Below are 26,221 nucleotides of genomic sequence, written 5' to 3'. Positions count from 1 at the left end.
CCAGTTTACCAGTTGTTAGGATTTCTGGGAGTTGAAGGCCAAAACATCTGGGGACCCACAGGGTGAAAACCACTGGTTTAACCGATTGCGCCACCGGAGGCTCCATATGATTTTCTGGTGATAATTATCCCTTAAGAACTCCACCAGGAAACCTTGCCTTAATGGAGCCATCTATTGATCCTGCTTTGAGGCAGTATCACAACTGTCTAGCAGTGTTAATTTTTCTCATAAATGTCCCCAAAAATATTCTTTCTATCATCAGTTTGTGAAAAGTTATCCCAATTAGCATTAAAGAGAATTACTGAAGATGAGAGTTTATTAGGTATTTTCTTAGATAAAATATAAAACATAATGGTTAATCACTGGAGGTACTCAGATCTATCAAGTCCTCAACTGGTGGACCCTTAAAAAATTCCCGAGAAATATCCTTTCTGCCTCCTTATGATATCAGAGGTGGTGAGATATGCTTAAAGTGTCTAATAATATTCATCCTCAAGCTGGAAAAAAATTCTAGTGGCAAAAACTTCTCTGAAAATGCATAAAAAAGTCATGTAAACTTATTCCATGGGAAGAAAACGGAAATTGATTATTTCATGCAAGAATTAAATAAATGAGAACTTCCATTTCTGATCTTAAACAAAGCACTTGATATAATTAACAGAAACGAAGTGTATCTTCAGTGGGGCAGTAACCATAACAGTTACATGGCAGCACTGCAAACAGTGAACAATGTCATTGTTTTTCCTGTAGGTTTTTTGCCTTATTGGCTACGTACCATCAGTAGTTCTGTTCAATTACGTTGTCTCCTTCACCTTCAACACTATACAGAACACAAAAGAATTTTGGTCATTTGTTTTTTCAGTGGTAAGTTAAAATATCAATTATACGATTAGCAATGGTTGTATGAAGAAATATTTTTCCATTATATTTCTCTTCTCAGTTCGGATGGCTCATTTTTGCAAACACATAGCCCTTATTCAGGTATTCTACACACTTGTACTAAATTCATTAAAGGACTAGTAAAAATATGTGGCTATCTAGATGTGGATATATGACCAAGCATTAAATGAGTAATCTATCAGTGCAGTAAGAAAATATGGAATAGTGCAGTGACAAATTGGAATGGCCCAGACTATGATATTGGATTGCATGATTTTAAATAAGTGGTTTTAAGGTTTTATATGTTTTTATTATGTGTGTTTTCATGACATTGACTTGCTGCCTATATATGTAAACCTCCTTGAATCCTCTTTGGGGTTGAGAAGGGCGGGGTATAAATATAGTATAAATAAATAAATATCTGTCCTCATGACCAGTCACCATGTGTTTAGTGTCAGCATAAGAGGCACCACATATATGCAGATAGTGTTCCTCCATCGGGATGGGAAACCCCTGAATGACTCCAAATCACAATTGATAATTTTGATTTCTTTTTCAGGCAGCCTTGGTTTGTTCAATTGTCATCGAAATAGCTTTCTTTATGTGGCACTATACAGCAGCTGCTATTCTACATACCTGTTTTTCAATCTTTATTCCAATTTATCCTCTTATTGGATGCCTGATTTCTTTTATAAAGGTAGGTTTGCACAAAGTTGAAAAGTGAATAGATTTTGTATGTCGCCTCTGTTGTAGGGATGGGTGGGAGAGTTCAAAGATATTAGTAAAGTTCTTATTATTCTGATGTTGGTGGCAGTGACATGAAGCAAAAGCCAGCAGCAGCACTAACCACAAAGAAAAGAAGAAATACCTTGTAGCAGCAGTACTGCTTCTTAAACTTTGGGTCCCAACTCCAAATGGGGTCCCGTTAGATCAGTCCTGGACTCATGAAGAAATGGGCTGTTTTTGACATTTACATGAATCTTTTAGCAACATCATGCAGCATTTACAGCAGTGGTTCCCAACCTTTGGTCCTCCAGGTGTTTTGGACTTCAGCTCCCACAATTCATGACACCTGGTAAGCTGGCTGGGATTTCTGGGAGTTGAAGTCCAAAACACCTGGAGGGCCAAGGGTTGGGAACTACTGGTTTACAGATAACTCTGCAGAAAATGCTTCAGCTGTACTTAATAAAAAGGAAAACGGGCTTATTTAGCAAACCTTGAAAATGCTGATTTATTTTCAGCAAGTATTTGATTTTATACATGCTTTATATACCTGGGGTCATGTAAAAGTTCCATGGGTGGAATGGGGTCGATAAGGGAAAATGTTTAAGAGACTCTGCCCTGCTTTAGATGACTGGCTTCAGATGAGGGTGAGATGTCTTTTGAGCAATGGTTTTATGGGTGGAATGATTTATGAAATTGCTGTGGGAAAGGCAATTTCACTATGTAACACAATTTCTGTTCTTGGGTTATAAATGCAATTTCCTAATTGGTTCTATCATAAAAACATGGAAAAGGTTTATTAAGTAAGGTTCATGTAATTCAGTGTAACATGGATTTGCCACTGGATGCCACCTGGTAGCACCCCCTGCTTTTTGACAATCCATTCATTTGCCGATAAGCAGAATTACTCTCCTTCGCTCCATCCTGCCCTTTCCAAACTTCACCCAATCAGAAATACCTTCACAAAAAGAGGGGTAGATTATTATTCTGAGCTTCATGCTGGCATATTTCATTCAGAAGCTTTTTTCCCCCTCTCCCTTATCAGGATTTGTGGCTGAAATTATTTATAAATAACTAGGATGCGGAACAATGGCTTCAAACTACAAGAAAGGAGATTCCATCTGAACATTAGGAAGAACTTCCTGACTGTGAGAGCCGTTCAGCAGTCGAACTCTCTGCCCTGGAGTGTGGTGGAGGCTCCTTCTTTGGAAGCATTTAAACAGAGGCTGGATGGCCATCTGTCGGGTGCTTTGAATGCAATATTCCTGCTTCTTAGCAGGCGGTTGGACTGGATGGCCCATGAGGTCTCTTTCAACTCTAGGATTTTATGATTCTGTACTTCCAAATAATCCTTAATAAACTAGCATCGTTAACTGTATTCAGTTTGACTGTTACCTGTTGTAGGTGCATTTTTTTTTCAATTTTAGTGTCATAATCACCAGTGAGAAAAAAGTGTAGAAATTAATCTTTATTATTTTGTTAGATAGCCCGGAAGCTTGATCACAAGATGGAAAGAAATTCAGAAAGATTGTTGGTCTCAGTAGTAGCGGTAAGCATCATGTTGACTGAAAGCAATGCCAAAGTGTTGTTGTTCATATAAATTTGCATACATCTTTTTAAAGACTGTCCATGTGCATTCTTGAAACAAAAGATAGTGTAGAAGCATTCTTAGGATGGATGGGAGGACCAATCCATGTTAGATTCCTGACTGGCAGGAGCCCAACAATCTTTTTTTGTTTTATAATGTCATGTAAAGATCCATTGTGGGATAATGATTGGATTGCTGGACTGAAATTTGAGATAATTCAAGTTTGAATTACCACATAACTCAGTGGGTAGTCTTTGACCAAACACTCACTTTCAGCTTCATCTAGTTCACTGGATTTTAAAGGGATAAAAAGATGGAGAACCATGTATACTTCCTTGAGCTAACTGGAGGAAAGGGGGGATATAATAATACGATGATTAGTGAGTTACAATGGTGAAGAGTTACACCATCCTAATTCACCCTTTAGCTGTACCAAACACACAACTACCAGGCTGCAGAAAAGAAAAGGTGAGTTTGGAGAGGTCATATAATAGTTAGGCATTTGCCAATTGTAGGACTCAGTCAAAAATGATGTCAAACAATATTAAGACTGAGATAGAATAAGGAACTCTTTTGTACCTGTCTAAAGAATAATCGTGAAGGATCCCTCTTATCCTCACTTCGAAAGGAGTGTCAGAATAAGTGTACTACTAGCAAAATAGTACTCTCCATAGTCCCAAATAACTTACCAAATTCTAGCTTGCTGGGCACATAACAGGGGCTCCAATAATTGAAGTAAACCATTAAGAGGTTACCGTAGGAGGACAAATCTTTCAATAATGTCAGTCCCAAATCATCTAGGGCAATGGTCCTCAACCTCTGGGTCCCCAGATGTTTTGGCCTTCAACTCCCAGAAATCCTAACAGCTGGTAAACTGGCTGGGATTTCTGGGAGTTGTAGGCCAAAACACCCGGGGACCCACTGATTCTGGGGTTTGCATTTCAAAATAATTGAAAAGCTTGTGAGAAACTAGAAATCAGGAATTTCTGTTCCACTGCCAGATTGCCTCGGTATATTTATTTACTGTAAACACTATGTCCTACTCATAAAGGTTTATAGTAATATATTTGCCTGGCAGTGTCATAGTATCATAACTATATTGTTGGCATGATGCCATGTGTTCTAATAAGGAGTTGCAAGCATTTATCTGCAGCATTGAGCCAATTTTCAGTCTTTTGCAAATACAGTTAGAAGAGCAGCAGAACTGTTTTAACGTAATCAGTATACCTTCCTTCTCTTCATTTTAGCCTTATTTACAATGTGTGATTTGGCTCTTTCTTCTGCGCTATCTTGAGGTGAAATGTGGAGGCAGATCAATGAGAGAAGACCCATTTTTCAGGTCAGCATGTTTGTACTGCATGACTACATCAAGGCAGAGTCACCAACAATAAAATGCACCAAGACATTCCTGACTCGTGACACTTTTTGAGCAATATTAAGAATATTTGCAAATTTCCTTGCTTTTGGTTAGAACATTCTGAGACACTCTGTAGAGCTTATGATCAAGGTGCCACATATTATATTTTTCACATTCCAGAGCTTTGTGAAATATCACATTTTTTTCATAGAAAGCTGCATATTTTACACATTTTCTGTCCAAACCACTGAGGTTTGCTGCACAACAGAATTTTTCACTGGAATCCCCCCAAATGAAAAAAAATGTAATCATTAAAATCATCAGCTAATATAAAACTTTTGAAATTATTCTTACATACCAGAATAAAATCAACTAGGGATGGGAAAAAACTGAAAAATCAGCTTGCAATTTGCTTCCTGTTTTCAAAATATGGCATTTCCCTAACCTAAAATGGTCTGGGCGAGGATGCAGTCAAATTGATCCCTACCCTCCAAAGTGTATTGATCCCTACCCTCCAACCATTACTATACTGAAATAACTTAATACTCTTTGGTCCATGGAGAAAAGAGGTGTCTTTACAGCACGCCGATAGTTAAGATTTTGACCGCAGAAGAGTCACTTAGAAAAGGTCTATTTTCAAAGTGCTAGTGGAGCCACATTAAATTTTTCAGTTATGCTTTAAAATCCCTTATAATATGACATCTATGATCCAAGAATTGTGTCCTTTCTTTGCTACCCACTATAGCCCTCCGTTTGACAACACCCTTGAGCAGATGTGTAAAGAGCATAGAAAGATAGGAAGGGTTTCCACTGACTTTGGGTGCATCTACACTGCAGAACTAATACATCCTGACACCATTTCAACTGCTGTTACTCAATGCTAAGGAATCCAGGAAATTTGGTGAGGTACCAGTCATCCTAGAAAACTAAAACCTTTGTAAAACTGCAACTCTCATGAATCCATAGCATTGCACCAAGGCAGTTATAGTGGTGACAACCTTTATTAATTGCACAGTTTAGATACACCCATTGACATGAGTGGCCTTTTCCAGTGTACCATAGTTGCTGTTGCATGTCCCAGAGGTCTCTCAAAAAGAACTTATTCCTGTGTCTTCAGAAGTCCTGTGAAACTTAAGCCCTGGAAATTTCCAGATGTGCCACATGATGAGGATGAGGATGAAGATGTTATGGCCGAAAGGTTGAGAGTTAAAGAGATGACAACCTGCCAAAGTTGTGAGGAGGTAAATTCTTCCTTTGCTTTCAGCCTTGTGTTTTAAACCTGTGTGTGTACTGTCATTAGATCTTCCTAGATGTATAGGTTGTGTTGCAGTGAGGTTCTCTACATCACATATGTCAAACTCAAGACCCATGGGCTGAATCTTGCCCTCCATATCGTTATATGTGGCCCTCCGGATGTTAAGACTATGACTCCTATATTCCTCATCATTAGACATCATGGTTAGAGCTGGTGGGAGTTGTAATACAGTAACACCTGGAAGACTGCAGCTTGTTCTCTTTAGTCAAGATAGTGGAGTTTGGCAGTCCCTGCGTTACAGAAAATATAGGTTTTGTAAGGTTATTCTTAAATTGAATTCATATGTACATCAGAACTGGTACATTTTTAAAGATTAAATCCAACCAAAAATATTTATTTTTAGTTTTGGATAATATAGGGGAGGGTTAACATCCCCATAATGTTTGTTTTGCTGTCTGTGCTCCTCTTCAGAAGATTTCACCTCATTTACTATCCAAGTAACAGTTGGACTTTGAAAAATCTGGCTTGTTATGGAAACAGATTGGTGGTGAAGTTCACTGTAGACACTTGTTTCCCATGATAACTCCTTCAGGAGTGGATTTCACTTCTGAGGGGCAGATTTCTCTATTCCTGTTGTCTCACCCCCGTTATTGACCATGAATCAGATATAGGTCGGATGTCTGTAAATTAGGAACTGCCTTGTGGATATGACACCTGACTTTAAAATATCCTTTAACCTGTCCTCAGCCACAAGTTCTGTTGAGTTGTAATTACCATTATCCCCAGTTCACCTGGCAGATAATGAAAAATGATGGAAGTTGTTGTTCAATAACATCTGGGGATCCAAATTGAGTAAAAACTGAAGAGTACCGATTGCTATGGGGGCCCCTGTGGCGCAGCAGGTTAAACTGCTGAGCTGCTGAACTTGTTGACCAAAAAATCAATGGTTTGAATCCAGGGAGTGGGGTGAACTAACGCTGTTAGTCCCAGCTTCTGCCGAGCTAGCAATTCAGAAACATGTAAATGTGAGTAGATCAATAAGTACAGCTTCTGAGGGAAGGTAGCGGCACTCTATGCAGTCATGCTGGCCACATGACCTTGGAGGCGGCTAAGGACGATGCTGTCTCTTCGACTTAGAAATGGAGATGAGCAACATGCTTGAGAGTCAGACACGACCTGATGTAATGTCAAGGGGAAGCCTTTACCTTTACTTTTTTATCAATTGCTATGGAAAATACAATATAGTTGACCCTCTGATCCACAAATTCTCCAGCCATGGATTCAATGAATCATAAGTCTGAAGTGCCCTTGATGAAAATTAGTTTTACAGCCCTGATCCACATGATCCTCTGTGGGAAGGTTCTCTGTGCATTCTTTTAAATGGAGATATGTGCCATGGAAATAGTCAAGGGAAGTCTATTCGATATTGATTGATAGAATTTTTTACCGTCATAGGGCTATTTTTGAATTATATAATAAAACTATGACAGTGTTAAGATAAATGTCATCTTTTGTTCTCTTAGAAACCAGCGATTTTGGTCAGCAGTTTACATAAAGAATACGATGAAAAGAAAGATTTTCTTCTCGGAAGAAAAATAAAGAAAGTGGCAACTAATCATGTCTCTCTTTGTGTAAAAAGAGGTTGGTGTTAAATTGTTTACTAGATAATCTGTACATTTTTAAAAAATGGATCATTGTGTGATGATTTGGCATTTTATTTTCTGTTTTTCAGGAGAAATCCTGGGAGTGCTAGGTCCCAATGGAGCTGGGAAGAGCACACTAATTAATATTCTGGCGGGAGAGGTGGAACCAACCTCAGGCCAGGTATTCAAATTGAAATGTAGCTCCATTGTCCCTTTTTTTCTTTTTTCTTTTTTTACATAACCATTGCAAGAGTTTTCATTAGAAAAGATTTCCCAGTCCAGGCAGAGTCTTGCTGTTCACATAAATCAAAATGAAATTGATGTTTTGCATAAAAGAGAGATAGTGCAGTGTAAAAGAGAGTCAGTCATGGAAAACAATGGGTGATCTTGGGTGATGTCACACTCTTAGCAGAAGGCAAAGTCAAACCCCCTGTGAACTCTCGTGCCCAGAAGGCCCCATGATAGGTTTGCTTTAGGTTATCATACATCAAGAATGACTTGAAGGGACTTCTATTTTACTGAATGCTGTTTGTAGTTGCAGAATAACAAAGTCGTTATCAGGGAAACATAAGTGATCAAATAATCATCATGTACATGGCAAAAACCATACAAATGGAATAGTATTTCTATTTTGGAAATGTCTTTGCATATAAGTTATCAATGTTTTGAGTTGAATAGGCATTTATGTGAATGGGAAAAATGTATATGGTGAGGCAGCATAACTTCCTTTTTTCAAAACTTAATAAAACCCATTGTATGAATCAGATTTTTTTATATAATGTAGGTGCATACCTAAAGTTTTGTTTTACGTAGATTTGAAGATCAAATTATGTAGGTGATGTCTCCCAGTCTCCGTACACTGAGTAAACCGATTTCTGGCATTTCCCATGACTCTTGCCAGCGTAGCAGGCGTTATGTTGACAATTTGTTCCTGAATGTTGATCTTCAAATCTTGTAGGGTCCTTGGATGGTTCACTTAAAAACACAGGATTTCAAAAAAAACCCATAGAAAAAAATCACAAGGGGCCAAATCTGGAGAGCGGGCCGGCCACTCCAAATCCGCTCAAAAAGTAGACCTCAACGGCAAAAGCACGCTCCTCACTGTTCCAACGCATGATGGCGACTGAACTGTGTCAGGACAAAGCTTTATACTCCTGCCGCTCGAACGAGACCACTAGCACTCCGCTACGTCTTCAACCGACTGAATGGCGCGCATTTTAAAAAAAAGAAGTTATGCTGCCTCACCCTGTATAATATAACATTACTGCAAAATTGTTTTTAATACACTGAATCAAGTTGCATTAAGTATTATGAACAGATTCATGTTCATTTTGATGTAGACAGCTTTGGAAAAGAAAGTTGCAGTGGAGTTTAACACAAATTAGAATATTCACACTATATAATGTAGATTACACAGTATATAACTTAGAGCACAATCATAGAGTTGGAAGAGACCCCAAGAGCCATCCAGTCCAACTATGCAGGAACACACAAGCACTCTTGACAGATGACCATCCAGCTTTTGCTTTCAAACCTCCAGGGAAGGAGACCCCAAGGCAACCAATTCCATTGCCAAAGAGCTCTTACCACCAGGAAATTCTTCCTAATGTTTAGGTGCAATCTTTTTGTTCCTGCATGTAGTCTTTGAAATAAATCTGAACTATATGATGGCTGCTTTAATATCAGGAATGTATGTTGGGTGAGTGGGCTTAATAACAAAAGACCTTCCTTATAAATGTACAGCAGAGTAACTTATAAGCAGCAGTGTAGACCAAAGTGACACAAAGAACAAAAACACACAGATCAATTTTACCTATTCCACAGGAGGCTTTTCTTTGTAGTAAAATAATATAGTTGCATTGTTTACAACAACAAGGTTTCCACAACACAAATAAACAAATACACAGTAGCTTTACACGCAGCACCCTTAACACTGGAGCTTTCTCACACAAGGCTTCTCTCACACAGAGGTTTACCACACACTCCTCAGGACAACACTAGCTTTGCCCATTAACTCTAGCAGGCTTCGACCTACTAACTCAGTGCTTGACTCACATTTTTGTAATCCAAAATGCCCAGTTAATTTTTAATATTTCTGACAATGTACACTGAAGTGTTCCAACAGACCTTACTAAATAAGAAAGAGGTGGTGATATGAAAGCCTAACTATGTAGTAACAGCAAACTAAAATTCTTAAGCTGGTGTTTCTTGTCATTATTTCAGTGTAGGTTTGCTAAATAATTGTAACCATTTTTCCTACACGTTCACTGCAAAATGTGTGTAAAAATATTGAGTAAGGACTGGTATATTCACAGGTGCTGATGGGAGATTATTCTTTAGGTGAGAATAATGAGGAGAATTCCATGAGATTTGTGGGATATTGTCCACAGACAAATCCTCTTTGGCCTGATATCACATTGCAGGAGCATTTTGAAATTTTTGGAGCGATCAAAGGAATGAGTGAACCGGACATGAAGGAAATCGTAAAATGGTTAGTATTTCATATTTACAGTCTTGCTTACATTTTTCATTATAGAATTTCGTACTGTACAGATTACATATCAAATTCCTTAGAGTGCAGATCCTTATGTCTAGGGCAGTGGTGTCAAGTGCTATAATTACCTGGAAGAATACTAGAAGTAAAGGTTGCTGTGCCTGGAAGGAAGACTTAGGGAGAAGACTTGGGTTTTTCTCTAGGCAAAAGAGAGAGGATTCACTAAAAGTTGCTAAACATGCCACTTCTTCGCTTCTTCCTTTTCACCATCTACTATTCTATATCTTCTGTACATGTAAATCATAAATACATTAGCACCTTGAAGTGAAGTAAATACTGAGATTTTAAAGTTGCATTGTGGTACAAGCTTAATACATTCCTTTTCAAGATGACAAAATTCAAATTTGGTTCTCTACAGCGTTTCTAGTGCCCTTGACTTTAAGGAACATCTTCAGAAAAGAACAAAGAAACTTGGGGCAGGCATCAAAAGGAAGGTAATTCTATTGTTGTGCATATGGTTTTGTCATTGTTTGTAGCAGCAGTTCCTTCCTCGGTAGTTTCTTTTTCAGCCATCTTTCCCTAGCTTTGCATAGAATTATAGAGTTGGATCATTGGGCCCACTTCTCTACTCAATGCAGGTTTTCCCTTACTGTCTCTGTTTCTCACACAATTGGGTTTTGTGCCTTCTGGACTGTTCCAGAACATCTCACCAATATAAATAGGACCAACAGCCACTCCTCAGATAACTGGTGCTGACTAGCCCTTCAAGTGCCTTTTTGGTTTTCTGTCTTGTCTTTTTCCTTGTCAACATTTTTAAAATAGTGGTTGAGCTGATAGCAGAAAGTTGCTTCTCCCTTACAGCAGTGGTTCTCAACCTGTGGGTCCCCAGGTGTTTGGACCTACAACTCCCAGAAATCCCAGCCAGGTTACCAGCTGTTAGGATTTCTGGGAGTTGAAGGCCAAAACTTCTGGGAACCCATAGGTTGAGAACCATTGTCTTACAGCTTCTTTCCTAACTCCATTAGTTTTTGTATGGTTTCCAAGGTTCTGTTTCAGAATCGTTATATCCTGAGGGAGTGAAATTCTATCGATTGAGTTTATTTTTCCCTTGGTTAGGGGCACAATGTGAGTCCTGTTCTATTTGCAGAGCAGTCAAGGACTTAAAAACTGTATTGTGTTTTTTTATGTACTTTTTGGTGCAGCCTTTGAAAGCCACTAACATTGCAGCATACAATCAGCTGCTTTAAACTGTCTGTCGCTATTTGTAAGCAACAGCCACTTTCAGTGCTTCTCACTATCCTATTTATGTCTTCAATTGCTATACCTTACCATTAGCTTGGCTTATACCTTTGATGCCACTGCAGAAGCCCAAGTTAGCTTGGAAATGGTGTAAGTTCTTAACAGATCCCTCTCCATTCAGTCGAAGTCAAGTAAGGGGCACAAGAAGAGCATGGCTGCTTCAGTGGCTGTTTCTAAGGTAAAGAGGCTAAGGACAAGTCTGCACCTCAGAGAGGTGCCAGTGACTTCCTTGGTCTGACAATCAGTCTTGCCTAGCTCTTCATCCTTGCTTGCTATTAATAAGCATAGCCACACAGAAGAACAGTCCAGAAGATGCTGGTTACAGAAGAATGTTCCAAACTGACCAACACTTGATGGGATAGCCTTCCACAATCAGCCCACCTCTGCAGGCTTTGCAGAATAATCCGTACCTGTTCCTCAGCCTCCACACCTCTCTCTGAGACCACCAAAATCAAGACATCCTGGTCTGCTTGCCACTTTCAGTCCCTGTGTAGTAGCTGCAGTTCTTGATTTACACATCATTGTTTCCCTTCAAAAGTATCCTGGACAGCTCTCACAATGACGGCGAGAGGTTGTCAGAAGAGCCAGTGTTGGATTTGGAGACCAGAAGTCTTCAGCAACCCTCTCAACATTCCCTAGTCAATGCAGAAGAGCCTTCAACAGAATTTGCCAACCTCCCAGCAGGAGGTGCAAGCAGAGGCCCATATATCACGGCACACTGATGAAGGGTTAAGTGGGTTTAGATGGGAGTGTGCTGCTAATTGTATGTCTGTGCAATTAGCAAAGAAATTGGGTTCAAACAAGCAATGCCTGAGAATAAACATTTCTCAAGTTTGCAGTCCTGTTGCTGGAGGCAATGTCTCGTTTCGCGGTGAAAATCTGGATACTTTGAATTATCAGTTTTGTGGACTCTGGACTGTATCTTGACTTCTGTGTTTGGATTTTGCTTTAACCTTGGACTCTATCTTCAACTTGACTGGCTTTGCTGGAAGTCTCTCAGCATAACTATGGTGATTGGACCTGGAACTGAGAGTTTGTATTACTTTCAACAGTTGGTGTGTTCTTTATTATGAAAACCCAAGGACTTAGCACTGGGCTATTTATATGTTACATCAGAGTGTTTGAACATTGTTTTATTAGTTTAAACATGACATGGCAAAACACCAATATCTCCCCCCCCCCGCCCCCCGCCCCCCGGGACCACCCCTGGTGCTGGGCCTCTCCATCACTTCTCCGAACTGCTTATCTACTATGGAGAACAGAGGGACAAGCCTCCTGGTGTCCACAGAGAGTGTGTTCAAATGTGTGATTGATCTTATCAGTTTGACACATCCATTTGCCAAGAAATCTCATCCATCTCACGTAACCAGGGTGACATCCTCTTCATGGTTGTGGGGATCATGGATAAAAATATTGCAGAGCACTGGCCCCAGGACAAAACCCTTCAGCACTCTACTTGAAACCTCTTTCCAGTTCGAAGCAGTGATGATAATTATTTGTACATGATTTTTCAACAATTATCCATCTACCAGATAGTGTTTCATCTCTTTCATCATTAGTTAGTTTATCAAAATATCATTATCAGAAATAGCATTATCAAATGCTTTGCTGAAATTCAAATAAGTTACATCCATGTTATTTCAACCATTTACTAAAGTAGTAACCCAGTTAAATTTATTTATTATTATTTATTTATTTGGGGTGCTTCTACCCCACCCTTCTCAACCCCCTAGGGGGGGACTCAGGGCGGCTTACAAAAGGCACAATTCGATGCCTAACAATTACAACATACAATGCAATATACAATACACAAATTTAACACATAATATCACAGTTATAACTGATTAACTCATTAAATGTTGTGACTAGATTAGTTTGCTGTGGAGATACCCATGCTGGCACTCGCTAATTACTGCATTGTTAACAATACCGTTGCAAACAGACTCTTGTATAATCCAGTTCAGTATTTTTCCTGGTATTGCAATCAGGCTGATTGTCCTGTGTGTAGTTCTCTGGATCGTTTTGGGTTTTTTCCCTTTTGAAAGAAGGAAATGATGTTGGCTCAGCTCTAGTCCTTTGGTACTTAAACCATTCTCTAAGATTTCTCTACAGTGTTGGCAAGTGGTTCAGTATTCTGAGATGCCTTGTTTGTTCTTACCATTGATTTTACAAAAATAAGAAACTAATGAACAAAGACCTCATACTAGTTTGGGTTTGCGCTGCAAGGATGGAAATAGTAAATGCATGGGAAAACGTTTCAATACAGAATTGTAGAAACTGAATATGGGCCATAGTTATCGTATCTGAGAAATTAACATGCAAGAGAGAAGATTGACAAGAGGGTTGAGTGTAAACTTCTGTGACTTTGAGAAGGGAGGTCAGGTGATACAAGAACCCAAGCCTCTCAATTGACAGAGACTCCTGCAATGATTTAAGTGCTTGTAATTAGGCTTTCTACATGTTTTTTTTTCCCCTCTGGACTACGAAAGCTCCATTAAGATCTTCAGAAAATGTGAAAGTCCCAGAAACATTCCAGCACATACGAACTTGTGTTTTTATTTCTTGAAGCCCCTTGCTGCTCATTATGTGTTCTCACTTTCCTATGCTTAAATATATCTCTGGATGAAGGAGATGAGATATCAGATTGCTGAGCATTCACATTTAATCCCCATGGACTACAAAGCATATTGGACTACAAAGTATCTGCTTGCTCTTCTTCAGAATATTATCAAATTAATGTGTTTCTAAAAAAATCTTTTATAGTTATGTTTCGCCTTAAGTATGCTTGGGAACCCTTATATTACCTTGTTGGATGAGCCATCTACTGGAATGGACCCTAAAGCAAAACAGCACATGTGGTGAGTTCCACCAAATAATTTGGGGACAGTCTTTTCGGTGTAAAATATCTTAACAATATCATTTTTATTTAAATAATTATATATATCCAGTGAAATATATATATATATATATCTAGTGAAAATTTACAACAGAAGAATGAAAATATGGTCTGTTGCTTTGAAACCATGCAGCAATGAGTGCAACTTGTCTTGCTCAATCCTCTTATACTGCAGAGGCAATGGGGATGTTGGGAGGGAGAGGCTGACTATCCACAAAAGATTACTACTACCACATCAGTTCTAGATTATTAAATATGGTTTTCTGTGCGTGAGCAGATGGTGACTACTGGATGGCATATGTTCTGTATCAGAAACTAGAGGTAACGTGATCTATCCAGTATAATTTTCTGAATTATTGTTTGTTACATTTCATAGGAAAGCAATTCGAGCAGCCTTTAAAAGTAAACAGAGAGCAGCTATTCTGACAACTCATTATATGGAAGAAGCAGAAGCTGTGTGTGATCGGGTAGCAATCCTGGTCTCTGGAAAATTAAGGTACCTTTTCAGATTGCAGTATTTATGTTAAACTTCAAAACTACTGTACAGATTTTTCTGTTAAAGTGACCTTTTCCCACCATGCCTCTCCCTTTTTATCACCTCAACAACTCAGGTGTATTGGGACAGTTCAGCATCTCAAGAGTAAATTTGGCAAAGGATATTTCTTAGAAATGAAATTAAAAGAAGTTCCTGATATGCAGAAGAAGGAGTATTTTCAGAGGGAGATAATGCGTATTTTTCCAAATGGAAGTCACCAGGAAAGGTAAAAAATATATATAGCAATTCAGTCAACCCTCCACATTTGATGAGGGTAAGGGCCCAGGACCCCCATGAAAATGAAAAATTGTGAATAAAGACATTGGAAGAATACCCCTCTAGAAGTTTCAGTATAGCTCTGTGGTCTACTTATGCTGGAAGTGGACCATAGACTCACACTGGAGGATCTAAAGATTCCTAGAAAAGTATCCTGTGTAGAAATCTGTAGGTCCGCCAGTATGACTGGAGGATTTTGCCCATAGAGTCACACTGGAGGATCTAGAAGAGGCATGAGCAAACTTTTTACGTAAGGGGGTGCAGTCCTGGCCAGGCGGAGTGGAGCAGGAGAGAGAGGTGGTGGCCTGCCACAAGTCCAGGCTGAGAGGATAGAGAGACATGGGGCTACCGAGAGCTCTCCAGGGAGCACTTGGCAGCCACGTGTCTCTGCCTTGGCCCTCCTCTAAGCCTGGGGCCACAGGAGGGCCGAGACATATGAGGACTGGAGGAAAGAACCCAAGAGGGTTTGCCCATGCCTGATCTAGAGATTGCTAGCAAGGACATTTTTCTTGAAATGTATGAGTAATCAAATTTACAAAAATCAGAACTGTACATGTAGATGAACAACTTTAGCTAAAAGTATTCAGAATTAATACAATAAATTTGCTCACTTTTAAACTCAGTTCTCAATGGGAGATTCACCTTTTTTCACTGATTATTTTCCTGTGTTTTAAAGGAACAGATGCTACCATTTGTGATGGTTTGTGATTTCCTCCGAGAACATTTCTGTAAAATAAACTTAATATTTGGGGGAGGAATTGTTCAAATATTAGTGAATAATCAGATACCCCATCACACAATGTTGAATGTTACAACTTTCCTCCCATGGCTGGTGCTGCTTTAAAATATTTAGATCCTTCTTAAATCCCTACTATATCGAGTGTGTAAAATCTCTCGTCAGATACAAAGAAATAATGTTTGTTCACCTGTAAAATTACATGATGTAAAAATGCCAATCTCCTGTAACATTACTCTACAACACTTGCAATTACCATGAAAGAAGCATTTTTGCACTAATGTGTACTTTGTTTCATGTTGCAGTTTTGCCTCAATTTTGGCATATAAAATTCCAAAGGAGGATGTCCATTCTCTTGCACTGTGTTTTTCTAAACTAGAGGAAGGTGAGATGCTAATTTCCTAAGTGAATTGATCTTTGCAAAATCTCCTTTATCAGGTTTCTCAATTAATCATTCAATTCTCCTATATTCTGCACCTTATCACTTCACATCTCATAATTGTCTAGTTTAGACTATGGTAGCTGTTCAGCAGTGGAACTCTCTGCCCTAGAGTGTGGTGGAGGCTCCTTCTTTGGAGGCTCTTAAACAGAGACTGGATGTCCATTTGTCGGGCATGCTTTGAGTGTAATTTTCCTGCTTCTTGGCAGGGGGTTGGACTGGATGGCCCATGAGGTCTCTTCCAACTCTTTGATTCTATGATTCTATATATAAAAATCAAAATATGTTTGTTTGTTTATTTGTACCACAAAGCCTCCTACGTGGCTTGGTGGTTTTGAACCAAACTTGGCACACTTATTCTTAATTATCCAACTTAAATTACTTGTGGAATTTCAACTAAAAAAACCACCCTGTTTTTGGGCAGGGGCTCCCAAATATTTTAGAGAGAGAGCGCATGCAGATGCAACTACAAGATGATAGTATACAGACAGAAAGGATTACAAGAGAGCAGTATAAATCAAAATGGCTTTTTCTAGAAAAGCTGCAGTATGAGGCCTGCCAAAAGGCCGAAACACAGCTCCATCAGGACATTCACCCTATAAGAAAATAAGCAATTTAATGCTAAATTACAATGCCTGCAGAGCACCAGGCAGAATAGTTTTTACTGACATTATCAGGATGAATAATTCCCTATTTTAAAATTTATGCTAAGATAACAACATATAGTTGCACCTGTACTGTTGAGAGTTCTTTTAACAGTTCTTTCTGGTGTTTTTAATAGCAAAGCATGCCTTTGATATTGAGGAATACAGCTTCTCCCAAGCAACACTTGAACAGGTAATTTCACAGAACATAATTCTAAGTCTTATATTTTTAAATTGTTTGTCATTAGCATCTAAGTTCCCAGTTTATATTATATCCTATATTGAATTACATTTCTGATTTATAACTGTTGTTAATTTTTGAAATATTTTTCTAAATTGTCTGCAGCTCAGCAGACTTTACCAGGACTGCTCATTTTATAAATTTTTAATGAAATCTTTGCTCATTTTAGGTATTTGTGGAGCTTGCTAAAGAGCAGGAAGAAGACGACAATTTTGGAACCCTAAACAGCACACTTTGGTGGGAACGAGCCCAGGGAGAGAGAGTTGTTTTCTGATTGGTCTGTTTTCTGTTGTAGGATTAAATTGATTCATTCTACAGTTTTTTTCCCCAGAATATTTTTTTGTTATTTCCAATTGTTTTCTTTTTGTTTTGTGTGCACTGAGCACTATGAATTATAGAAACATATTCCCAAGCAATGCAGAGTATAATGACACTAATTCCACCATCTAAGAACAAAAAAAAACAAAAACAAAACTGAGCCTGTTCACCTAATTTGCCTTACATACACCAACATAGTAAATAGTTTTGGTTTCTGACTTGCTCTTTTTAGGTACAACATTTTGTAATAATAGCAGAAAGAGGGCAGCATAGGATTTGATTTTGAAGGCAATATATGTTTTCTATCCTAGGAACTCATGTAGTATATTTCATTGGCACACAGTGTGTGGCATCAATATTATTACTAAATAAACCTACAACTGGTTCAATAATCGTATTACATATCTTTATATGTGCTGCATTTTATGGAGTTTCAGGGAACATAACAGGAAGACTATCTTGTGATATCACTTAACAGATATTTGCAGCTTTATAATAATTGGTTCATTATGGATATATTCCACAATAACATTTTGCGAAAGGTCATGTTTTACAGTTACCCTACAAATTTTATCACAATTTTTATGTAGGTTTAATCATAAATTTTATGTCATAATGCGTTTATATATGTTTAACTTGAAACTACCTGTCTTTTAGAAATCACTATTTAGATGGCTCAAAGTTTAGGTACACTTTAACTTTAATGAGACATTAAATAGTATACTTTGAATTTAATCTGTATGTTTCATTTTGAAACTTTAATCAAAATTTGGTGGAAATTTTAATGGGGATTTCCTTTGTATACTTTTTAATGAGGCTATGCATTATTTGAGTTGGAGTCAATATTTGAAGTACTTGTCAACTTACTTGCTGCAATGTTTTTTTGAAGCAATTGTGCATGAGAATAAGTGACTTAATGCATTTATCCTGTATTCCTCCTTACCAAGACCCTTCCATTTAATCTTATATGGTCCTAACGCTAATCACATATTTTTCAATTTTAGAAGTAAAATATATAATCAGCATTTCTCTAAGTTCAAACACATACTTTTGCCAGAGTGAAATCACAAACATACATTGTACATGCACTTTAAGCCACTTGGAATTCCTGCTTGTCACTGGACAGACTCCAAATACAAGCCCATTAATGTAAAATATACTGAGACTACCAACTATATAGTTGTTTGTTCTGAATGGTAAGGTTATGTTGTGTCATGGTTGCGAGTTGCACAGAAGACTATACTGCATGCACAGGTATATTTGAAAAGTTTGCACAAATGCTCTTCTTCCATTTTTACAAATGCAAATTGTGGAAACCAAACATGTAAATCCCTGTATACATGCCTTAATCATGTATAGCATGTAAACCCATTGCATCATATGGTTAGTTTTTGTGGAATTTCCATATAACAAAGATCTGCCATATCTTTGATGGGTTGTCCTTTTCCGTGTTCCATTTCCAAGTTCTTTCTTGGACTGAAATAGTAGCTACATGCAGCAGAACCTTGTATTTAGTTTTGTGGTGTTGATAACTAAATATAGGAAAACTATAATGAATCTGTTCCATCATCGTTGAGAGATGAAATAAAAGTTTATGTTTGATATAGTCAAATTTGTACGTAATTCATTTCAAACTAAGATGTAAAGAGAATGGAGCCCCTTAAAAGGCGAAAGTAGAGACCACATTTACATTCTTCTATTTTGGAAGTGCAATTCAGTGCAATTTTGTGGCTAGTTTCCAGCACAAGTTGACTGTCTGCATAGGGATCCTGTACCCCTAACCCTTACAAATGTGAAGGGTTGACTGTACATGCAAATAAAATCCCTGTGCAGCTAAGGTCCAACAATAATGCACCCAAAGATAAAACTCTATTGTTTTGCTTTGCTAGAATTCCACTTCTGTAAGGCTGCTCGAGAACATAGGGCTACTACAGCCAGTTAGTGGGCAATGGGACAGAAAGGCAACTGGGAATGGTCTGGATGGTCTATTAGGAAGCTGGGGAAAAGGGACAATTTTCTTCTTCTCTATATGCAGCGTAATACTAGAAATCTGAGAAGACGAGTAGTACTCTTTTTCCTGGCAGTTTAAATGCATCTAGACAGGAGGGAGATTCCCCCGCTATAGAGGATCCACCGGCAGTAGATGCCGGGGCACTGCAGGCACCGATGGGTGCCCCGATGCCGACAGCGTCGATGGTTGCCCCGATGCCGGCAGCGCCTCTTCAGGACCCCTGGCTGCAGCAATCGGATCATCGCCATAGCAAGAGTCTACGGCGATCAAGGTCTCCATCTCGCCACAACCAGGCCTATCGACGTTGACGGTACCACTCCCCTTCCGGAAGCAGGCCCCGCTCCTAATCTTCCTCCTCCTCCTCCTCCTCCTCCTCCTCCTCCTCCTCCTCCTCCTCCTCCTCCTCCGGCCGCTCAAGGCAAGTGTGAATGTTTCAGTTGGCCACCTTTATTAGTATTGAATGGCTTTTGCAGTCAGGCTTTTAAGCAGCAAGACCATTCAATGATAATAAATATGATCAATTGCAACATTCCCACCTGCCTCAAGCGGACAAGAGTTCTTTCTCCCACCCTGGACTTTCCACAGATATATAAATCTCGCTTGCCTAGTTTTCAGCAAAACTCACAACCTCTAAGAATTCCTACCATAAATGTGGGTGAAACATCAGGAGAGTATCCTTCTGAACATGGACATACAGCCCAGAAAACTCACAGCAACCCAAAACTACTAAGGTTGCAAGAATTATATTCACACACTAATATGCTCAAGTTGTTTTTTACTCAGAAAATGATAAATTGATATTAGTCATGTGTATCTAAATGATCTCAAGGAATAGTTAACCTCTTCAATACTTGCATTTAAATAAGATACCTGTAAAAATACAATAAATCTTTCAACTATTTATTTATTTATTTATAACATTTATATTCCACCCTTCTCACCTCGAAGGGGACTCGAGGGGGAGCACAACATGCAAACAGCAAACGTTCAATGCCGGGACTTGAATAAATTATATGCATACATAAATATTAAAAACATTTGTCTCAACATTAAAATACATTGTTTTAAAACATCTCATCTAAGTTGACATCAGTAATCTTACTTTTTTTTTAACATTTCTTTAATTTTACTCATCTGAAACAGAAATTCAACAATCACCCTTTCAAAAATAGATATCTGAGATCAGTAGTATTCTGGGCAAAGAAACCGTATTCTTTTCAACACATATACAGATTCTGTTCAACAATTTCAAAAATGGCTTCAGAGACCTATTATAACTTTTCACATACTTATGCAAAACTCTAAGAAATAAAACAAAATTGTAGCATATTAGCATATTTCCCTGCACGTTTCAGCATCAGAGCTTTAAGGGGCATTTGTTAAATAATATATGTTTTTAAAAATTATGTCCACCAGTCTTGTTGCACTAAACTATGACAAATTATACTTGCCATCTAAAATAAGCACCTAATTTCATAACAGATCAATGGTACCCTTTTCGGATCATGGATTTTCTGAGAATCCAATGAAAGTTACACAGAAAAATGGACATGACATTTTACATAACGATGATTTTATTGCATTGGAAGTTGCTTTCCTTCACAAACAAAAAAAGCATGGAATGAAAAAATACAATAAGTAAAGGTAAAGGTTTCCCCTTGACATATCCGACTAGTCATATCCGACTGGGATATGACTAGACTCAAGGGGGGGGGGGGGGGGACATACTTTTTACCATGCAACTATGTCTTCCCAGTTACAGAAGTATGAAAGATGAGTGGGCTGTATCAGTTAAAAGGCTTATCTAGTTCAAAATTCCTTTTTCACAGTGGCAAAGAAGAGGTCTATGGGAAGCTCTCAAACAATAATATAGCAATCAAAAACATAGGCTCAGTTGCATCCTCATGCTATTTTTATTATGTGCCTTATAACGTACAGAAACCCTGAAGCCAAACTATCACAAAGTTTTCTTAGCAAGATGTGTTCAAAGCAGGATTGCCTTTCCCTTCTGAGGCTGAGAAGGTGTAATCTGCCCAAAATCACTCAGTGGGTTTTGATATCCATGGTTGAGTGAGGATTCTCTGCAGGGTTCCCGTCATTCCTACACATTTTAGAAACATTTTACAAAGTCCCATGGAGCCCATCATGCGAAGTAAAACTACTTTTGTGGTTGCTCTATGTGACTCCATCTGAAAACTGTTTCAGAAGTGTTTGGAAACTGAGGATTCTGGAGCAGGAGGGCAACCATCTTTAAAGCTCCTAATGTGAATGGAAATGGCTAAAGGCGGTTATCTTCAAACAGGATGGGAACCATTCAAAATAAACAAGGATTGGTCAAATGCTGCCCTTGACTCCTCCAAGTTTTATGAACTGTCCTTTTTCTGGCTAAAGATTTTTTTATATATTTCTATATATATTTATAGAAATGCAGTTTTAATGTGTATTTTCTATAGAAATATGTATATTTGTTGAATTTTTGCAATGTTCATTTTTTATTATGTTGTAACCCGCCTTGAGCCACACGGAGAGGAGGATAAGAAATAAAATAATAATAATAATAATAATAATTATTATTATTATTATTATTATTATTATTGACTGGGCATTAATTGCTTTCTCTTAAAGCAGCTAGGAATAGCAAGTCTTTTCCCCACTACTGCCTCACACTGTTTATTAAAAATGTCCAAAAAAATCCCATTTTTCAAAATCAGATGAGAAGCTTTGTCTTTTTAAATAGATTTTTAAAGGGTTAACAATTATATAGATATACTTGTGGTCCCCTGCCACGCGTTGCTGTGGCCCAGTCTGGTGTTGGTTTCTAATATATGTAATTTCTTTATGCTTGTGGTAAACAGTATTTCTTGCTGTTTCTTTGTCAGTGTTGATGTGGAGATTGTCTGGTTTGCCTACTCTGGAATATGCAACATATCATTGTCCTCCTTTTGAGGTCCCTTTCAAATTTTTGATACTGCATCTGCCATATACATATATGTGTGTCTGTGAATGGTTGGATGGCTCTTTGTCAGGAGGGCTTTGATTATGTTTTCTTGCCCTGGTGAAGGTAGTTGGACTGGATGGCCTTAAGGCAGCATTTCTCAACCTGGGAAATCAAGACCCCGGGGGGAGCGGGGTCACCGGGAGGGGGTCAGAAGGCTCACCAAAGACCACCAAAAAACACAGTATTTTCTGTTGGTCATCAGGGTTCTGTGTGGGAAGTTTGCCCCAATTCTGTCGTTAGTGGGGTTCAGAATGCTCTTTGATTGTAGGGGAACTATAAATCCCAGTAACTACAACTCCCAAATGTCAAGCTCTATTTCCCCCATACTCCATCCATGTTTATATTTGGGCGTATTGAGCATTCGTGCCAAGTTTGGTCCAGACCCATCATTGTTTGAATCCACAGTGCTCTCTAGATGTAGGTGAACTACAACTCCAAAACTCAAGGTCAATGCCCACCAAACCCTTCTAGTGTTTTCTGTTGGTCAGGGGAGTCCTGTGTGCCAAGTTTGGTTCAGACCCATCATTGTTTGAATCCACAGTGCTCTCTAGATGTAGGTGAACTACAACTCCAAAACTCAAGGTCAATGCCCACCAAACCCTTCTAGAGTTTTCTGTTGGTCAGGGGAGTCCTGTGTGCCAAGTTTGGTTCAATTCCATCGTTGGTGGAGTGCAGAATGCTTTTTGATTATAGGTGAACTATAAATCCCAGCAACTACAACTCCCAAATGACAAAATCATCATTTTTTGAGTGATGGTCACTCCTTGTGTTGTGAGGCATTTTGTTGCCAAATTTGGTGTGACTTCGTTCATGGGTTGTTTTGTTTTTAAGGTACTCATTATGCACAGAGCATTTTTATATAGATAGAAAGATAGATAGATAGATAGATAGATATGAAACATAAGTTCATCATTCTTATAACTATACACATTTTTTCTCCCCCTCTTTTCTTTTCTTTCACCCCTGTGCTAGCTTTGTCCACTTCTGAATTTTCCTTTGGCAGGCTGTGCTCCATAAACATTAAAGTATCTTCCAAACTGGCTGCAGCTGTCTATCCTTTCCTTATACAAATATAGTGCAGTTAGTCAAACACAAAGAAAGCAAATAAGGCCTGGTGCAATCTTCTGCATAACAAACTGGTCACTTGGAGCTATCCTTGGTACTGCAGGCAGCTGCCTTGCCTTATTGGCTCCCTAGTAGTGATTATCTTGGTATCTTATCACCTTTGTGCTTTCCTTTCTCTGCAACTGTCATCCATTGTGAATACTATTTATAGACAGATGAGGCTTCCTGGAAGCAGCAAAAGAGGGCAAGTACAAGGGAAATAACACCCAGGTCCCTCTTTTATTCCACTAAGAAACCAAGCTCATCACGGAGGACACTGTCTTCCATTTCTCAAAAATGAGGGCATCTGACCATATGACAGAGTTGTTCTCTTCTCTAGACATTCTATGACGTACTAGCTGTACCCACCACACATTGCTGACCAACCTTCCCTCCCTCTTTCTCTCCTTCTTTCCCCTTTTTCCTTCCTTCTCTCCTTCTTTCCTTCTCTTCCTTCCCCCTTTTCTTTCCCTTCCTCTTTCTCCCCGTTTTTCCTTCTCTACCTATCCTTGGACTGCATCTCCCATCAGTCCTCCTGATCAATCTACCTACCTACCTATCTATCTCTATCTAATCTATCTATCTGAAGGAAGTGATAGCAGCCAATAGTGAAAGGACCAAGGCAGAGACATCTCCAGCTCATCCCCTGTTTGGGGATCAGCCAGCATGTCAACGACTTAAATCAAGACATAGGTTTCTTAGATCTACAGACACACTTACTGGAACACCTCAGCAAGCGAGAGTCCAAAAGTGGCAGGCCCAAACCCAGCACCTCAATCCATGGGTGATACCAGATGAGAGACTCCCCCCTGGGCACACAGAAGACTGGGCGACTTGGAAGGCGCTGAACAGACTGCGCTCTGGCACCACGAGATGCAGAGCCAATCTTAAGAAATGGGGCTACAGGGTGGAATCCACGTCATGCGAGTGCAGAGAAGAACAAACCACTGACCACCTGCTGCAATGCACCCTGAGCCCTGCCACATGCACAATGGAGGAACTTCTTGCGGCAACACCAGAGGCACTCCAAGTGGCCAGATACTGGTCAAAGGACATTTAACCAACTACCAAGTTTGCAAAATCTGTGGGTTTTTTTAATCTCTGTGTTTGTTTTGCTCTGTTAGAAATGTAATACAATGGTATGGTTGCTGTTGACACGATAAATAAAAATAAATCTGAAGGATTGCTGGGAGTTGCAGTCCAGGAATAGGAAATTGGAAATATGCCGGGATTGGGATGCTCTCAAAGAAATCCAAGAAGAAGAAAGCTTGCATCTTGGAAGCAGTGCATTTAGATCATCCTTTTCTCCTAAAGGGCCTGGTCTGGGGGATGCTGGGAGCTGTAGTCCAGAAGAGAGTATGGATATGCTATTGTGTGTCTTGTTTGCTGGGGGAGTTGTTTTTGTGCATGTGCTTTAGCATCTTTTTGAGTCTCTTCTGCTGTATTTTTCAGTGTTGTTATGAATGATGGTCACTCATTGGCCTGATAGGTGTATTGTGTCCAAATTTCTTGTCAATTCGCCTAGTAGTTTTTGAGTTCTGTTAATCCCACAAACGAACATTACATTTTTTATTTATATAGATAGCACCAATAATAATAATAAGAAGAAGAACTGGTGGGATCACAAGCCGGAAAAAGTTGCAGAGAATGAACATGCCAAACTCCTCTGGGACTTCTGGATTCAGAAAGACAGAGTTTTGGAGCATAATACTCCTGACCTCACAATCGTGTTAAAAAACAAAGTATGGATTGTTGATGTCACAATCCCAGGTGACAGCAGGATTACAGAGAAACAACTGGAAAAGCTGGCACGATATGAGGATTTAAAGATCGAACTGCAAAGACTCTGGGAACAAGCCAGTAAAGATGGTCCCAGTGGTGATCGTTACACTGGGTGCAGTTCCTAAAGATCTTGGCCTGCACTTCAACACAATTGGCATTGACAAAATTACCATATGCCAGCTGCAAAAGGCCACCTTACTGGGATCTGCACACATTATTCGCTGATACATCACACAGTCCTAGACACTTGGGAAGTGTCTGATGTGTGATCCAATTCAACAGCCAGCAGAGTGTCTCCTGTGGATTCATCTTGATGTGTTTATAATAATAATAATAATAATAATAATAATAATAATAATAATAGAATATATTTATATCCCGCTTTTCTCTCCCTCACAGGACCCAAAGCGGCTTACAACATATTAAAATCATGTAAACAATCAAAATACATTGATTATAAGTATAAAACATCATAAAATAACATTTTAAAACAATAATATACATTCACATTCTTGTGGCATCATGTCAGTTCATATTGCACTTTGTTCCATTTCATAAACATTATAGTGTTTCTTATCACTCCAGCTTAGTTTCCTCCACTAAAGGCCTGTCTAAACAGGAATGTTTTTAATTGGTTCTAATTTAATTTAATTGGCTTTAATTAATCACTCCTGGTGATTAAGGACCCCCTGGTGACACAATGGGTTAAACCCTTGTGCCAGCAGGACTGAAGACCAACAGGTTGGAGGTTCAAATTCAGGGAGAGCACCAATGAGCTCCCTCTGTCAGCTCCAGCTCCCCATGCGGGGACATGAGAGAAGCCTCCCACAAGGATGGTAAAACATCAAAACATCCGGGCATCCCCAGGGCAACGTCCTTGCAGACAGCCAATTCTCTTGCACCAGAAGCAACTTGCAGTTTCTCAAGTCACTCCTGACACACACAAAAATATCACCTATCCTGTGCTCTTTGTGAAGAGACTGGTTTGGATTTTTTTTTCCAG

The 26,221-nt window shown here is 39.0% G+C and overlaps 1 protein-coding gene across 3 annotated transcripts in view; it reads left to right on the top strand.

Annotated features, from left to right (window-relative positions):
* Positions 1 to 18,935, top strand: part of ABCA5 (ATP binding cassette subfamily A member 5) — a 61,817-nt gene extending 42,882 nt beyond the window's left edge. For all 3 annotated transcript variants that reach the window (XM_060763033.2, XM_060763034.2, XM_067464229.1), the window contains exons 26-40: positions 751 to 864; positions 1,439 to 1,576; positions 3,086 to 3,151; positions 4,438 to 4,529; positions 5,665 to 5,788; positions 7,326 to 7,443; positions 7,535 to 7,626; positions 9,761 to 9,936; positions 10,358 to 10,433; positions 14,002 to 14,096; positions 14,511 to 14,630; positions 14,746 to 14,895; positions 15,987 to 16,066; positions 16,902 to 16,957; positions 17,175 to 18,935. In XM_060763033.2, coding sequence (XP_060619016.2) covers positions 751 to 864; positions 1,439 to 1,576; positions 3,086 to 3,151; positions 4,438 to 4,529; positions 5,665 to 5,788; positions 7,326 to 7,443; positions 7,535 to 7,626; positions 9,761 to 9,936; positions 10,358 to 10,433; positions 14,002 to 14,096; positions 14,511 to 14,630; positions 14,746 to 14,895; positions 15,987 to 16,066; positions 16,902 to 16,957; positions 17,175 to 17,279 — 1,602 coding nt within the window. In that variant the 3' untranslated portion in view covers positions 17,280 to 18,935. The remainder of the gene's footprint in view (positions 1 to 750; positions 865 to 1,438; positions 1,577 to 3,085; positions 3,152 to 4,437; positions 4,530 to 5,664; positions 5,789 to 7,325; positions 7,444 to 7,534; positions 7,627 to 9,760; positions 9,937 to 10,357; positions 10,434 to 14,001; positions 14,097 to 14,510; positions 14,631 to 14,745; positions 14,896 to 15,986; positions 16,067 to 16,901; positions 16,958 to 17,174) is intronic.
* Positions 18,936 to 26,221: the final 7,286 nt, after the last annotated feature.

This window comes from Anolis sagrei, chromosome 2 (assembly GCF_037176765.1).
Source record: "Anolis sagrei isolate rAnoSag1 chromosome 2, rAnoSag1.mat, whole genome shotgun sequence".
In the NCBI taxonomy this organism is placed as follows: domain Eukaryota; kingdom Metazoa; phylum Chordata; class Lepidosauria; order Squamata; family Dactyloidae; genus Anolis; species Anolis sagrei.
The sequence above is the reverse complement of the archived record's forward strand: the minus strand, read 5'-3'. Positions and strand labels throughout refer to the sequence as shown.